The sequence below is a fragment of the Phodopus roborovskii genome, unplaced genomic scaffold (genome assembly GCF_943737965.1).
Source record: "Phodopus roborovskii unplaced genomic scaffold, PHOROB, whole genome shotgun sequence".
NCBI classification, from domain to species: Eukaryota; Metazoa; Chordata; class Mammalia; order Rodentia; family Cricetidae; genus Phodopus; species Phodopus roborovskii.
The window spans coordinates 6,990,637-7,008,324 of NW_026126413.1; the positions used below are offsets into that span (position 1 = coordinate 6,990,637).

The 17,688-nt window shown below is 43.0% G+C and overlaps 1 protein-coding gene across 1 annotated transcript in view; it reads left to right on the forward strand.

Moving 5' to 3' along the window:
• The window catches only part of Arsb (arylsulfatase B), a 149,629-nt gene that overhangs the window by 12,424 nt on the left and 119,517 nt on the right, over positions 1–17,688 (forward strand). The window contains exons 2-4 of the mRNA XM_051182983.1: positions 4,163–4,349; positions 8,348–8,538; positions 14,184–14,391. Coding sequence (XP_051038940.1) covers positions 4,163–4,349; positions 8,348–8,538; positions 14,184–14,391 — 586 coding nt within the window. The remainder of the gene's footprint in view (positions 1–4,162; positions 4,350–8,347; positions 8,539–14,183; positions 14,392–17,688) is intronic.

Here is a 17,688-nt window from a genome sequence, read left to right on the forward strand (position 1 = left end):
ACTAGGGAGGGGGTGGGCAGAAGGTGGAGCAGAGTGAAGCAATGAAGGGCTGATGAGGCCAGGAAGGGGTGGCCGGTGGGGAAGCTGCCTTCAGGGTGAGCTCAGTACAGAGATGCAGGTGGCCAGGCGAGGCACCTTGTCCCAGTCCGTTCCCCTTCTCTCTATCACTCATTCCCCATTGACTGTCCTCCATCAGAAGCCACAGTTGGAAGGGCAATAAGTCCTTTGTTTTGGCTTCTAGTGACTGAACGTGACCTGGTTGGAAGGCACCAGAAAGGCCTCTGGAACATTCCCACCATATGGGTCCAGTTATTGCTGACAGAGGCCTAAGAATATACAGAAAATGTACTTCCATTTTTAAAATAAAAGAATTGATGTATGATTAACATGCAGTAAACTGCACATACTTTAAGCATACATCTGGATACATTTTGATGCTTTTTTTTTTTTTAATCTACCTGTGAAACCATGATAGTGAATTTATCATACTTTAACATTTTAGATAGTCCATATGGTTCTTTTTGGAAATGACGGAAAGCTACTTTGGAGTCAAGCCACGATTGGCACAATTTCAAAAGTGTTGGTGCTGACGAAATACACAGAAAATAAAATCCAAAGTTCACTAGGAGTGCGAGTGTATATCACAGTGGTTCATCCTCAGCCTGCAAACTAATGATTCCCACACAAAACAGCAAAAAATGGTAGGTTGGTGGGGCAGGCCTGTAATCCCAGTTATGCAGGAGGCCGAGGCAAGAAGATCACACATTCAAGGCTAGCCTGGGATACAGAGTGAGTTCCCTGAGAACTTTAGTGAAACCCTGTCTCCAAACATAAAGAGAGCTGAGCATGTACCTCAGTGGGAGAGCATGTGCAAGGCTCTGGGTTCAATCCCAGCTCCACACACATTCTCATAGGACTTGGGAGGAAACTCTTTCATCAGAGTTTGTAGTAAAAAAGAAAACAAAATTAAGTTTGGAAGGTCTTCTGGTCTGGATTTTTGCATTTTTTTATTGCCAAATATTTAAAACAAGACATGGGACTGGACAATTGGCTTAGCAACTAAGAGTGTTTGCTGCTCTTCCAGAGACCCTGAGTTGAGATCCCAGCACCCAGCTCTGCCAGCTCTCAACTGCCAGTAATGTCAGCGTCAGGGACTCAGTACTCTCTGCTGGCCTCTGCAATCTCTACACTCAAGTTCACAAGCACCCCCCACCTGACACACACACACACACACACACACACACACACACACACACACACTATAATTTAAAAATAATGAAGATAAGGGCTGGAGAGATGGTTCAGCTGTTAAAGGCTAAGAACAAAACCAACCCAAATGGAAGTCTGTGGATCTGCATGGTCTGAGCGGTTAGCAATTGACATTTCGAGAAAAACAGTGCTAAATGTGTGCTGCAGTTCTGGTGGGACGGTAGACCTGAAGTGTGAAGTTCCAGTGTGTGCATTGTATATGATAGTCATATGCAAAACACAGTCCAGGAAACAGGCTCAAGATTGGGCAAAGAGCTCCGTAAAGCCTCAGTCCTTGAGGAAGCAGAGCGTCCCGAGGGGTGGTGGTTAAATTTGGCATCCAGCTTGATAGTACCGGTGAAGAGGGAACCACAGTTGACGAATGTCCTCCGAGGGCATGACCATGGGCATGTCTCGGGCATTTCCTTGATTGTTATTGATGTAGCCTGGGCCATCCTGCTGTGAATAGTGCCAGCGTTAGGCAGGTGGGCCTCACCTCTATAAGAAAGGTAGCCGAGCAGGCCTGAGAAAGCAGCCAGTACGTAGTGTTCCTCCGTGGTCTCTGCTTCAGTTCCTGTCTCCGGGTTCTCAGCATCCTTCTGTGACAGGCTGCAGTCAGTCCATCACAGGGTGGTCTGGTCAGTGTTTTACCCCATCAACAGAGAAGCGCCCTAAGGGAGGAGGGGAGCTGTTACTGTCACCGGTGTTGAATATTTAATGTGCATTTGGCATTCTATATCACTTCATTAATCCTGCCCAAACCACAGGGAATAGATACTGATGAAGATACAGATGAAGATAGCCTTACAAATGTTAAGACTGAAGTGAGTCACACAAGCCCATATCTTTCTGTCTAAAGGTCACAGAGCTTGTACGAGAGACAGCCACGATGGATTTAGATTCCTGTTTTATCCCATTCTGCATTATATTATGTACCATGCCAATCACCCCAAAGCACACTGAAGGAATTATTAGCAGCAAGTTCCTTGATACCCACCCACCAGACTGGGGTGCTGAAGTCCTACCTGGGGAGAGCTGGCACCCACAGCCTTCACTGACCTCAGAGTCCTGTGTATCAAAGGCAATGGTTCTCAACCCGTGGGTCACAACTCCTCTGGGGGTCTCATATCAGATATCCCGCATACCAGACATTATTATTCATAACAGTAGCAAAATTACAGTTATGAGGTAGCAATGAAAGTCATTTTATGGTTGGGGCTCACCCCAGCATGAGGAACCGTGTTAAAGGGCCGCAGCATTGGGAAGGGTGAGAACCACGGCTCTAAGGAAATCATCATCTCCAAGGGAAGAAGGCCAGGGCCAGTGGAAGACTGCTTCGTCCATCCTCAGGAGTATGGTAGCATCTGTCAGCACAAGAGTTCAGCCCAGACTCCTAGGCTTCTCTTTGCTGGCTTTCAAATGAAACAGGCAAGTCCAGAGTACTCTCTAAGCCCAGGGTGAGGGATGGTGTCACTTCCATCTGTACACAGCTGACTCTCACACACCTCTTTCAGAGACGTGGTCTTTGGCCACCTGTCTCATGTCACTGGTCACCATCTCTCCTGTTTCTTCAGAACAATAGTCCTTATCGGACCGTAGAGCAGCCATTGCCAAACCTTTTTGGTCTTAGGATATTTGCTCTTGCTTTAAAAAGTATCGAGGACCAAATGACTAAACACTTAGACAAATCATGCCATTAGCAGTTTACTATAACAGAAAAGAGGAAGCATTTATTCAGTGAAAATGGCAATAATAGGACCATTATGTGTTATCAAAAACAAAGTATGAAAAGATGAGTGTGCTTTCTACAACCTAAGCCATGACGCTTAGCATTATTGGATGCTTCTACTCCCTCTGTTCATAATAGATAGCTAGGTTGTTGAACAGCTTCTGCCATTCAACCTGCATGACTTAAATATGTTGTTTTAGGTAAAAGTTGATGAAGAAAATCTGGTCTCATAAAGGCTTGTAAAGCCCCTTCTTATGGAAAGGGGAAAGATACTTTAATAGTTCTTTCATTTATAGGCAGTGTCCAATCAATCTATCATGGTTGAGCTTAATACTTTTCAACTTTATCACTGTACAGAAATCGAGCCCACATAATCATTCTGTTCACTTCCAGGATGGTGTTCATGAAATCACAGGAAGCATTCAGCACGTTACCGTAAAGTAGGCTCTGTGTGTAAATGCTGAGGGTGTGTAAGGTGGGCTAGTCTAAGTGACAATGTCCTCCAGGCTAGCTCTACTAAGTGCATTTTACAATTTACGATAGCTTCAATTTGTGGAGGATTTATTAGGTGTATATTCCCACTAAAATTCAAGAAACTTCTGAAATTATAGAAATTAGAGTTTTACTATTCTAAAACACAAGTCTTTGTCTCCTAATGCTGGAGGCTGTGTGGGCTCTGTGCCCTGGAAGTGCATTTGTAAGCCATTCCCAAACAGCAGTCAGCGGGTTTCTGTCTTGAAGAAAGGATCAGTGTCTTTCTCAGTTATGGTTTATGTAAATATATAAAGTCAAATAAGAATCACAAGCCCTCAGTTTCATCATACTGTTAATAAGTTTCAAAACAAAACAAAACCATCAAGTCCTCCAAGAATCAAAATGCTCCTTCTAATCAGATTTCAGCTTCTTACATGCAGTGGGTTTGGAGTCCTTTTCCTTGCTAGGTTAAATTACCCATTCTGGACATGGTGCCTGGATAAGTATTTGTTGAGAATATTGATTGTTGAAATGCTTGCATTTGTGCACCCAATTCCTATGTGTGTCCATTCTCTTGTTGTGTCACTGGGGGGACTTGCCTTTGAGAACACACCAGGGCACCCAGATCCCATGACTTAGGTGGCTGCTATGTCCACTCCCTCAGAGTGTTTCCAGGGCTTTAATCCCCAGTTCTGTGTTTCTCTCTTTAAGATCCACACAGGCTTACAGCATCTCCTCATCAGGGTCTGTCAACCCAGCTGTGTTCCGTTGGATGAAAAACTTCTGCCCCAGCTCCTGAAGGAAGCAGGCTATGCTACGCATATGGTCGGAAAATGGCACCTGGGAATGTGCCAGAAAGAATGCCTGCCAACGCGCCGAGGATTCGATACCTACTTCGGTAATGGAAATGTATATGTTTCTTTTACAACACAGACCTACTGCAACCAGCTCTTAAAACACACGCAAGTGTCATCAAACAAAATGACTGGAAACTTGAATAGAGTAAATCAGCCAGCACTGTAGTTGGGGTGGGTTTCAGATGATCCCTCCACAAGGCAGCTCCGTGCCGAGCTCTGGGTGGGCATGTACCCAAAGCAAGGTAGTTGCCTTTGCCGCAGCACCAAAGGGAAAGCATTGTATCAGAGACCACTGTGCACTCTAGAATCTTCTACCTAAAGATGGTAGGGGTGGAGTTTTGTGGCATTAGAGGCAGACTTTGTGTTTCCTTCTCTAAAGTTCACATGTTTTCTCCCTGTGGCCTGTGTTCAAAGCCCGCTCTCCCAGGGAGAGGATGACTCACTTTCCCTGGACATCTCCTACCTTTGAGATCTGTTTCTGAAATGATTAGGTTGGAGAAAACCAATTTAAAAAATTAATAACTATAAAAAGGATAATAAAAATGGTAGTGGGAGATCATAAAGTGATAACAAGAAACTGGAGAAGCCCTCAGAAATACACGTGAAACCTAATGTTTGTTTTAAAGTGTGGCACTACATAAGTCTATAAGTCTATTATAAACTCTGCAGTAATTACTAACCTGTTTGCCACTGAGCGTTTTTCTGTCAAGTTCTTCTTATATTAAGCTGTCTGTTTAGTAACCTCTCTCCTTCCCTCCCTCCCTCCTTCCCTTCCTCCTTCCCTCCCTCCTTCCCTCCTTCCCTTCCTCCCTCCATCTATCCCATCTCCTTCTTCCAAACTGAATACTTAACATTACATTTAAGTAAACTAACAAAATTGAAGTGGCTGGTAAGACATAGAATAATGTAAACTCATCAAATTGAAAAAAAAAATAGTGAAAAGCTGCATGGCTCCACATTTGAGTCCAAGACTGGAGTTTTCTTATGTTGGGGGGGGGAAGTAAGGGTAGAGGAGGAGGCTGCAAGAGGTCGTTGTTACAAGCTAAGTGGACAGTAGGTGTTGAAGAAGCAACTCGTAGCTGTGAGAGAATCTTCTTGGGAAGAAGGTGGAGTAGAGGGCGCCACTGTAATCATAGATGGCTTCCTTGTAGCTTGTTTTTAGGTATTTGCTTCCATGTGAGGGAAGACAAAGCAGAGTTCAGAAAAAGGATGGGTCTGCATACTCTTGGAGGAAGCCTAGCACTTGGATCTAAAGCCGAGGTCAAGACAGGAAAGGATGTGGGAGAGCAGGTGTTGCTGTCTCACCCAGGGTGCTACAGCACTGCTGGCCAGCCCGGACATTCTTTCTGAGTCTGGACAAGTCTTTGGTGCCTCAAATGGCTGTTAAAAATAAGCCTTTGTTGATTTAACACCCTGGAAGTTCTAGAAGAACCGCTTGTGGACCTTGGGGATTTTTTTCCTGAAGGCCTTGGCCAGAGGATGTGTTAGCCTTTGTTCTTTGACAGACTGTAGATATTAAAAACTGTATTAAAATCCAAGTTGTGTAATTACCATTTTATTTGGACAGCTGGAGAGAGAGTTCAATCCATAAAATATTTGCATTGTTGAACCTGAGTTCCCAAGACCTAAGTAAAAAAACTGGGTGTCATGCAGGTTCTAATCCTGGCACACGGGCTGTGGAGATGGGGGGGGGATCCTGGGGCTCACTGGCCTAGCCTAATTGTCAAGCCAGCAGAAGAACCTGTCTTAAAAAACAAGGGCAGATAGCTCCTTTGGCCTATGCACACACTTACACACAGACACAAACTAAACACTTCACATAAAAGGCAAAAATCGTATGCTTATAAGAATTCAGGTCTACCCTGGACCTAGATAGAGCAACACCCACATCCCAGTGAAGAGAGACTTGCAGCCACGAAGACTATTTGGAGCACACAGCCATCATTAGCATTGTAGTTTAGCTATCTCGCTGAAAGCAGTTAGGAGGTCGTGAATGCCTTCCAAGCCCAGGAAGTACACAGTTGATGGGTAATGATGTGACCTGTATGTCAGTGAAACTATGGGAGGGCACGGCTTTAGTTGTTCAGAAGTATTTTCTAAGATGTGTTCTCACGAAAGCATAGGCTACCGTCTTTCTTATGTTCACTTTAGGTTCAGGTTTGAGAGTTGCAATGGTGAAGGCTCTGTGACTATCACTGGTTGTGTGGTGTCAGTTTGGCCAAGTATTTAAGGAAAAAAGTTCTATTTCTACAGTTCTCCTATTCATAATATCATTCAATATTTATGGTTCCTATAACCAAATGTACCCCTTGCGTATGTCCTCCGCAGTGATAGTTTGTATTAATGGGTAGGGAGCCAGAAGTTTCCCCTCCAAACTCTTAATACCTCATCAATGTCAAAAACACAAACTAGGTGCTGAACATTCTAATTGCCAAAGGTAAGAGTTGAGATGATTGTTCTTTATTTTATTTATCTGTTTATTTGTGTGTGTCTGTGTGCGTGTGCACACGTGTGTGTACACACGTGTCCATGTGTGAATGTGGGCATGACAGCGCGTGTGTGGAGGTCTGAGGACAGCCTGCAAGAGTTAGCTCTTTTCTTCCACCATGGGAATCTCAGGGTTCTAACTCAGGCTGTCAGGTTTGGGGACAGGCGTCTTTCTCCACTGAACCATCTCACATGCCTGAAATTATTTTTGGTGAATATATATCTTTCTATTTCACATTAAGTAATAAATATGTTGGGTTTATTTGCTATAAATATGGTTGAAAAATCTCATAAAAAGTTACCTTAAGGTCCATATACTAATTATATTTAGGACCTTGACCTTGGATCCTGGAAAATAGTTAATCTGGAATTATTATATAAGATGTTTTCATCATTTTAAGGATAAAAAGGAGTGTTTAAGGATATAGCTAAGAGCCCAGGAAAGTTTATTTCTTTTTAATAGTTTTATTGGGGTATAATTCACATATCATACAGTTCATCCAATTAAGATATTTAATGTAGTGATTTTTGAGGTATTGTTTTATTATCACAATCCAACAATCCAGTTGTAGGACTTTTTTTTTTAATCACTCACACAAAGAAACCAGATTCTCCAAGCAGTCACCCAGCTTCCCCTTAGCCCCCAGCCCTGGGCCATCACACCAACTCTCTTCTCCTTTGTGTGAATAACTTATTCTGAACAAATCTGTAAATTTAATCCTAATATGCAGCCCAGCTTGCTTTCATACTTTAGCAAAACTTGGAATGTTTGCAGAACAGCTGTTAGGAAACTTCCTTTCCTCCTAAGCTTCAGTCTCTGCTGTGGGAGAGGGGTCTGCTACAGTAGCAGAGAAGTGGACGGGCCGGGCAGTTCCGCTAGTTGGGCAGTTCCGCTAGTTCCGCTCAGTGAGCAGTGTGTCTCTGAGCAGTAGCTGAGGTACTGTATTTGGAATAGTCTAGACAGAACGCTCTACATTGACCTGGAGCTGGTAAGCTATCAGTTTGTATTTGGATACTTTTGTATCTTTCCACCAGTGGGTGTCAGCATTTGACTAAATATAACTCTTGCTGAGGCCTCCTCTATAAATAGCAGACATCTGCCAGTATCCAAACTGCAGTAACAACACATGACGTGATCAGAATTCTGTTTTTATTATCTTACAAGTAAAAACCTTGTAACAAATCACATTACCAGGGTATTGTCTTTTTTCTTAGCGTTAAAGGATTAACAACTTATTGCCTACTGAACTTGAACTCTGATTTCTAAAAAACCAGTTTCCCTGGAGTTGTCCACTTACAAAGAGTTGGCATGATAAAGCCGTTGCTCTGAAACCCTCGGTGAGAAAAGGATGTGAGTTTCTGTGGAGTAACATTTCAATGGTGTCTATGAGCAGATATAGAGATGTTAAGAAATGTAGCTCTGATTAGCCTTGTCATTTGATTAGCCTAGTCACGGGCAATCAAACACATTAGCCAATTAAATGCTGGAACACTCGTTTGCTTAACAAGCTTTATGTCATGCTGACTGTTTCGTCTCCCATTCTTCTTGTAGGATACCTCCTAGGCAGTGAAAACTATTACACCCACGAGGTCTGCGCACTGATTGAGCCTTTGAACGTTACACGGTGTGCTCTCGATTTCCGAGATGGCGAAGAACCCGCAACACAATATAACAATACTTATTCAACACATGTATTTAGCAAAAGGGCTACAAGCCTCATAGCTAACCACCCACCAGAGAAGGTAAGGTTTCCTTCTTAAGTGTTATCAAAATCTTGTTACTTCTAAAGGGTTTCTGTTTTGTTTTGTTTTCTCTAATTTTAGAGCACATTCCAGTTAGCCAGAAGGGAAGGTTGTTTTTTGTTTTGTTTTTGTTTCTTTGTTGTTTGCTTGTTTGTTTTTTGGTTTTTTTTTGAGACAGAGTTTCTCTGGTAGCCCTAGCTGTCCTGGAACTCACCCTGTAGAGCAGGCTGGCCTTGACCTCACAGAGATCCATCTGCCTCAGCCTCCCGCTGGGACTAAAGGCATGCGCCGAGTGCTGGGACTAAAGGCATGCGCTGCCACCGCTTGGCTTTGCTTACTCTTATGTAATGCTCTATGTGCCCATGCTGTAAGTGGCTAGCAAAACCAGGCTTCTGTTTCCCAAACAAGTGTCCATGTGCAAGGCAAGGGTCCATTATAGAGAACTGTTAGGGATTCAGGGGTCAGAGGAAAGTCCTCTCATCTTGTACTTTTCAGGATTATTTTGGTAACTTTCAATCCTTTGTATTCCCATATTCATTTTAGAATTGGTTGACCGGTTTTTACCAAGAAACAAAAGGTGGTTGCTTCATTTGGTATTCATCAGTCAACCTAAAGGAAATGGCCATCTTAGCAATACTGAGTTTTTAAGATTCATATGTGCAATAGATCAGTTTTCAAGGGTACGCTACGTCATGCGCAGACTTAGGTGCAGGTGAAAAAAGACTTGTGAATAGCCATAAACCCAGATTGTCTGGACTTGGTGTCTATGTTGCCAGACACTAGCTAGGCTCAAAGGGTGTCCCCATGAATTGTATTCACACAACCATAAAACGTCCTTCAGTGAGAACCCACCTAACACAGAGGATTCCAGAAAGTGTGCAGGTCCATCCTACCACATTGTCTCTCTTTGACCAGGCCTGGAGATACTCAGCACAGGTCTTGATGAAGGTTCTGGCTTGCGTACCTGTTCAGACGTAGTGGCCGGCTAATGACTCCCTGTCCAGTATGGAATCTTCCAGCCTCTCTCTTTGCTATTCTTGGTCAGTAGGAGGGATACTCCTTGGTGACCAGTCTCAGCTTTGGCCTCACTTTGGGTTTTTAAGAGCTTCATACTGACATCTCTAAGCAACTGTCTGCCCTCAAACACAAAGAAAGGGAAACATTTTCTCAAATATTTAGAAACGTGTACAAAACAGTATTGTTTCCCAGTGCCCTCATAACTTCAAACAGCTAAGAGGAAGCAGCTGTGGAGAAGTAGTTCTTTGTGGGTGGGTGGCTAAATTGGGCTGGTGGAGAAAGCGTCAGAACTGAGGCGCTAATAGGCCTCAAGAGCTCGTATGCTATGGAAGGGGCGTGGTCAACATGGAACACGGCACTGCTCACAGATGGCATTACAAAATCACCAGAAGGGAGATGGACGTTTCCTGCCAGTGTCTGAGATGTTCTGAGGTAGCCGTCTTTCCCAGTGTCCCCCAAGCACAGGCGCAAGTGAGGAAATGGTAGTGAGTAGCAACCCGGCATCTTCACAAGGCAGCTCCTACAGGGCATCAGATTCATCATCTCACGGTTCCAGGGGCCGCATCTTCTCCCAGAGTTTGACCTAATTCCATGTTAGGCTGTCAGGCACCACTTATAGATTGTTGCATGGCATTTGTTCTAAGCCATTAAAGGAGTTTGCATGCAGTGTTCACAACTCAACTAAAATGTACCTGCTTTTAAGGGGCAGTTGAGGGGGAAAATTGATAGAGCTGTTATGTAACAGTTGAGTTGCTGATGCTGGACACTGCTAATGGCTTTACATGTGTCCAGAAGGGACATCCTTTCTCCTTGATGTCAGGGTGACTCTCACAGTCCTAACACTTATTTAAAAAGTAATTTATTCATAATATGACTTTCTGTTAAAAATAGCACAGCAGCGCTTTGAAGAACTAAAAACAAATCTCTAAGATTTCTGCATCTAATTTCCTAGAAGCTTCCTAAGGAAAACAAAACAAGAACTCCCAGTTGGGAGACTCTTTCTTTTCCCTGGCACAAGTTGGGGAGAAATGTCTTAATTTGGATGTCCAAGATAGAATAGTAGTTTCAAAAAGTTGTGTTTTTCCATTTATACTTTGAATCAGGAAAACATATAAAGAGACTTTACGCCTTAACAACATGGGATTTCTCTCCATTGTGAGGATGTCCAGAGTGTAGATCTTAGGAGCCATGGAGAATAATAGCAAAAGAGGGAAGATCCATTAGCAACTAAATATGAGTGTGAGATAGCTCTGCTGGCCATGGCTGGGTTTTATGTGATACTCAAGTGTCTAGTCATGCTTTCCCAACAGGGATTCCATTTTATAATCTCAGGGTACTTGAAATGGTCGCAGTTAGAGTTGGGGTCCTGGGTTCTATAAGAAAGCAGACTGAGCAAGCCATGGGAAGCAAGCCAGTGAGCATCATCCCTCCACAGTCTCTGCATCAGCTTTTGCCTCTAGGATCCTGTCCTGTGTGAGTTCCTCTCCTGACTTCCTTCAGTGATGAACAGCAATGCTGAAGTGTAAGCCAAATAAACCATTCCCTCCCCAGCTTGCTTTATGGTCATGAGGTTTCATTGTAGCTATAGGAACAATAAATAACATACCAGCTCTATATGGAATCTTCTCCATCTAGACTTCCTGTCCTTAGAGATTAAAAAAAAAATTAGGCCTTTCTATAGTTCAGGGAAAACTTTCATGCTGGGATTTCATCTCCCACTGAGAAGAAATAACATGAAGACAAAGTGATCTTGTACATACTGTTTTACAAGTGTCTTTAGCTCTGTCAGTCAGGATTCCAGAGAGCCTGTTTACCCTTTCACCTGAGTTGTGTTCTCCGCTCTGCATCCCTCATTCTTCCCATTTTCCTTACACTCCACCTCTGTTGAGAAAGTGGTGACCCCAAGTACAGTACTATGGCATGCTGAGTACTCCCAATGAGAGACAATGAACGAATTTCGGGAGGGAGGTGTTTCCAATGTCCTCTGCTGCTTTCTCCCAGTCAGTGGGATGGATTCCTCTTCTCCAGGGCAGGTCATAGAATTCAGAGCTCCCTCCTCCAGCCAGCCAGAAAACTTAAGAATGCTGCTCCCATATTCCTGCCTTTTCACATACCAGTTGGTTATAAAGAAAGGTTGTGGCCTGCCCGAAGGTAAGTTGTTGCCCATGCTCGTCCTAGACAGAGCCAATCATACCCATAGAAGGGATGTTCAGTCAGAGGCACCAAGAGGCCATGCCTTTTTCTGATTTTTCAAGAACTAATTAATTTAGATATAGGAGGGGAGGGGGTCTCATACTGTAGTCTAGGCTAGCCTGGAACTCACACGATAGCCCAGGGTGGCCTCAAACTCAGGACTACTATGTTAAGCTCCCGAGTGCTAGAATTACAAGCATATGACACCATGCTGGGCTTAAGAATAAAATTTCAGATGATTTTTCAATGACTTTTTAATTTATTTTTAACACTTTATGTGGGGTGCAAATTACAGTTGCCTTGTGAATTTCAGTCCTGCCCCCAGGCTACCCCTTGACTGGTGTCTGGACTTGGCTCAGTGCTGGAGGGTGAGTCAGGAAGACCCCCCCCCAGAGCAGAGCTGTGTGCACCCACCAAAGCTCAGAACGAAACCCTGTACATCTCCCATCGTGGTCCAGAGGGACCCAGACTGCCAGTATGACCTGTGTGGATGGAGTGGGAAGTGTGTGTGTGGAGGAGCAGAGGCAGAGCAAAATGGTGTTGGAAGTTTGGATGTAGAGTTTAAGATTGAGAATGGAAGTATTTTTTCATGCATATGTGCACATTTAATTTTATCATTTAACTTGAAATGTCTAAACTCCAAATCAACTTTTGGGTGTCCATTTGAGCTCCCTGTATGGATGGCCCTTCCTCTTATGCATCTGTAGCCCCTTAACTGATTGTCACATACTCCATCAAAGGGATGTATGTATCATTTAAAACAATTTTACAAGAACAAAAAAATAAAGAGTCCCTCTCATCTGCCTTTTTGGCTCCTTCATTTATGATTTAAATACCTCAAATACTCTAATAGCATAATGTACTTATTCTTGGATTGAAGTCATTGATTGTCTCTTGGAGAGTTTTCAACTCATTGGAGAATTCTGTAAGGCACAGTGCAGGGGATATCGTCAGAGGAGCCCCCTGAAGAGAAAGGGCTAACTAGGAATACCACAGATGCTGATGCTACAAATTGACATGAGGAAAAAAAAAAACCCAGAACTTGTGAATCATACATCTTATTTCAAGGAATTAAATTGGCCTTACATTTATTTGACTCAACATCAAAGACTAACAAAATACTGTGTTTACTCAAAAAGAGTTTAAAAACCCTGTAAACTTCTCTTTACTTTTACCTAATGTATCTATTAGTGCATGTCAACATCATAATAGTGAGGTCGCCAGTAGGAAACAACTCATCAATTGATGGTATGTTGGCATACCATCTAAGCTTTTGAAGCCTTGGTTAACTCATCAGTAAATAGATATAAGAGGATGGTTTGGGGTGTTAAATGGCATAGAGAGGCCAGATAGTCATTAGAGTATCTGCTATATAAAGCATTTAATATGTGGTGTGTTGTTGATATTACAGTTTATTTGGGTCAGAGACTTCTATCCCATTCTAGAACTTTGACATTTATGTTTTATTTTGGGTCTTTTGTCATCTTTTGAGTATGTTTACTGAGGCATAGTTTGCATATCATAAAATACACGCACTTAAAGTATATGATTAACTAGGATAACTTAAGAGGTCTTGGATCATCATCACAAGCCTGTTTTCCAAATATTTCATCACTTGAGACAAAGTTCTACCCACTGGTAATGCCTCGTCATTCCTGTCCCAGAATTCCCTACAGCCACAGACAGCCACTTACCTACACTTGCTTCTTCAGAGGATTCAAATCAATGCAGTAATGCAAGACGTGGTCTCTGACTGGCTCTTTTCATATTTTCAAAGTCCAGCTGTGTTATTACTGATTGCTTTGTTGTGATACACCGTGACTAAAAATATTCTGAATTTTATTTATCCACCCCTTAGTTTGTGGACATTTGAATTTTCCTACGCTTTGGCCATTATAAATTATGTTGCAGTGAGCATCCATGTACATTTTACATGGACATTTGGCTTCATGGTTTTCTAGGAATAGGAAGGCGGGGCTGTCAAGCATCAGTGTGTAACATCAAAAACTTCATGTGCTTTTTCCACCTCTACATATATCACTTTCCATTCCTACTAAGAGCAGTTGAGGATTCCAGTTTCTCCACAGCCTCTCCAATATTATTGTTTACTCTTTTAAAAACTCTAAGCATTCAATGTCTATGAAATAGTGTCTGGCTGCAATTTTGTTTTGCGGTCCCCTGGTTCTGAACATTTGTTACATCTTTGGAGAGACACCTATCTAAATTCTCCGCTGAACTAAATTGCCTTTTATTGTTGAATTATTCATGTATCCTGGATGCGAGTCCTTACCACATACATGATTCACAGATACTTTTGCTGCACTAGGTAGGTTGTCTTGAGGTTATTGATAGGAACTGATGCATTTTAACTGTCTCATGCTTTGTATTGAAAGCCCCCATCCCTTTTAACTGATGTCCACAAACTCTCTTTCCAGCCGCTGTTCCTCTACCTTGCTCTCCAGTCTGTCCATGATCCCCTTCAGGTTCCCGAGGAATACATGAAGCCATATGACTTCATCCAAGATAAGCACAGACGTATTTATTCAGGGATGGTGTCCCTCATGGATGAAGCAGTGGGAAATGTCACTGCAGCCTTGAAGAGCCGTGGACTCTGGAACAACACGGTGTTCATCTTCTCCACAGGTCAGTCTGCCAGTAGGCCATCCATCTCTTGGCACAGCCTGGGATGTGGCATGCAGTGGATGGGATGAAGACGGATTGGACAGTTAGCATTTGCTTATGAAAATAAGTGCTAACTGCGGTAGTGGAGCCACAGTTGCAGTGTGAATAAGGAAACAGAACTACATTCCTTCCTCCCTTTTGTTTATATTGCACAATGCAATGAGAGTGTACTTGAAGACCGTTGCTCACAAACTGAGGAAATTAGCAGGTGCCACACATCCACCTGCATCAGGGTGGCAGGTCTCCTGAGTGCCTTGCCAGCCCAGCCATCTTCTGTGACTATCTGTGACTATCACTGGCGCTAACTGAAGGTCTCTGTGTCTGGGCAGACAGGCTATGCCACTAGAAAGACAGGTTAGAAAAGGAGCCCATTAAACTTAAAATTTGTTGTATTAAAATAGTTTTCTGATAATAAAAGCTACTCATTCATTATAGGAAAAGTAAGCACAGAAGAGGGTGAAGGAAAAGTTAAACATCAGCCCCCAAGATGACTGAAGGCTGTTTGCATGGAATTGGACACTTACTGAGTGGAGCTCTCTTACATTTCCTGAATAAGGATGTATATGTTACTCACGAGCTAAATAGTACTCAGAAGTGAGGATGTTCCACTATGGAAACTGTTAAATATCTCAAAGTGGTTAGAGATAGCAATAGAGATACTGGCGTCAAGTGTGTTTGGGAAGAGATGGGATACATTTTTTTTCATGATATATAAGAATGAAAAAACATTTGAAAGTCATGTATCTTTTGTGCCACAATTTCAGATATGTATGTATATTTTAAAAGAGTTGTTCATTTTATAAACATCTGGGCATTTTATTCAATTTAGCAAAAATAATATTAGAAGCCTTTTCACTGCAAAAATGGTAATCACATTGTAACAGGGCTGTCATATCCTGATACTATGATGTCTTAAAGATGCATTGATCCTAGGTCATCTTTGCTGAATGCAGCTTGGTCATGCCCAGGCATTTTAATTATGCTACTGAATTTGATTCAGTGGAGTTTTAGTTAGGATTTTCACATCAGTTCACAGGTGAGAGTGGGGTTGGTCTCCTTTTCTCACTGGCAGGCTCTGCTCTTGGTTGAATTCATGTGGTAAAATAATTAAGATGGTTTTCCCATCTCTTTTTATGATCTGGAGCCTTCTTTGGAGGCATTTTAAAAGTTATCTCCATAGTTTAAATATTTCCTTACTTATGCCTAGGTATGAGTCTCCAACCGTTTTCAGATTAGTTCTTCCTGAGATCAGTGACTGCCTTGATCATACCTCGGATGATTCTACATCCCAGGAAGGTTTCTCTGCCCTTATTTTAGCTTTGCTGGCTTTCTCTGCTTTATTTGGGGGTGGGGACCAAACTTTATTAGGCTGAATTGTTAATCCAGCTTCTTTTCTTTTCTTATCCCTTTCTGTCTTTCTGTCCTTTCCGCCAGTCTCCCTCACTGCTGTGTTTCTGTCCTTTCCGCCAGTCTCCCTCACTGCTGTGTTTCTGTCCTTTCCGCCAGTCTCCCTCACTGCTGTGTTTCTGTCCTTTCCGCCAGTCTCCCTCACTGCTGTGTCACTAGCTGGTGAGTTCTGCCATCTTGCTTCTGCCTGTCAGTGTTCCCGGTGCAGAGTATTGTGACCATGTTGCCGATATCTTTGCAGCCCTTCCTTTCTTTGCTCAGTCAGGACAGCTCAAGGTTACCTTGTGAGCTAGTTCCCATCTCCATTTTATCAAAGAAGGAACCCCAACTTCAAGAAGCTAAGAGATTAGCTACATGTTACACAAGAGAGAGCCAGAATCCAAATTCAGATCTCCCGGAGTCCATATCTAATAACCAATCAATTATCCTTTTAGCTCATCTCCTTGTCTTTTATCTCCCTTTTGGATTTCTGAGCATCTGTTCTCAAAGCCAGCCTCTCCCCAAATCTTTCTAAGGAAAATTTTTGAGTCTTCATTTTTATGCTGAGTCTATGTGCACAGCACATGTGGCCATCTTCCTGTCCCCTCGCTAATTCTATCCCACACCCGTGATTGGGGTCAGGTTGATAGACACAGCTCACTGAGCTCCCAGGCCCTGGAGAAGCCATTGACCAGTTACGTTTCCATCCCTCTGGTCATCGGTTCTTTCACCAGCCCAGAGATCATCCCAGGTCACTGAGACCTGACTCTTTCCTCAGGCCTTCTTCTGGAAGTGATCGGGACTTCTTAACTACATCTAGGAGAGTAAAGAGGTAGTAGTTTTTTGGTCATGTACAAATTAGCATCCCCAGGCTCATGTCCAGAGACCTCAGCCCAGCACCTCTGGCCTTAAACTTTGTGAAACTGTGTGAAGATTCTAGCATTATACTTTGTTTCCCATTGTTAGGTCCTGAGTTTCAGTTAGTTCCCATCTTTCCTGGTCTTTGGCTAGATATTGGTTAAGAGAAGCAGTGTCAGTCACAGTCAAAAGAACAATGTTTTAGCCTGGACTAAATCCCATCATCACGGCTCATCTTTCTAGTTGCTAAACTTCAGGAGTGAGAGCCATTTCTTGACCAGCTAGACCAGTGGTCCTCAACCTCCGGAACGCTGTGACACTTTAATACAGTTCTGTGGTGACCCCCAACCAGAAAATTTTCATTGCTGCTTCATAACTGTAATGTCACTACAGTTATGAATTGTAACTATCTGTTTTCTTGGATGATCTTTTTTTGGGGGGGGGTTGTGACCCTCAGGTTGAGAACCATTGAGTTAGACCATCTTGCCCATATCTATGCCAGCTCTTACCAGAATAAGTAGTCTCACTGAGGTTCTGACTCTAGGGAGAAACCTAATTTGCATTTCTTTCTCCAGAAGGTTCTCTGTGACTATCGACAGTTTATTTCCCAAAGTCACATTTAATAATGAGCACAGCAGTGTGGTTACACACCAGGAGAGAATGCCTGTGCCAAATCCATGTGGTTCATCTTTCCTGGTTTTCTCTCTACTTAGAGATCCTCTTCCTCGTAAGTGCTAGAGTGTTTGTGCATCCAGACTGGTAAATGTTGAATGTGTTAGTAGACAGACCATGCACCAGCTTCTTGGTATCCAGCCTGTGCTCCTTGACAGAGAGATGCAGGTTCTAGGTTAGGCTGCCTCGAGGCTGCTAGCTTTCTGTTTTGAAGATCCACGGGGCATCTCATCCTTTGTCACCTGTCCCTCATCTGAGTGTTTAAGGTGACCTCTCTCTGTCATTGTCTTAAGACCCTCACAGTGCAGTTGTTATGCCTGAGTTCCTGACGTGTTAGCGGCT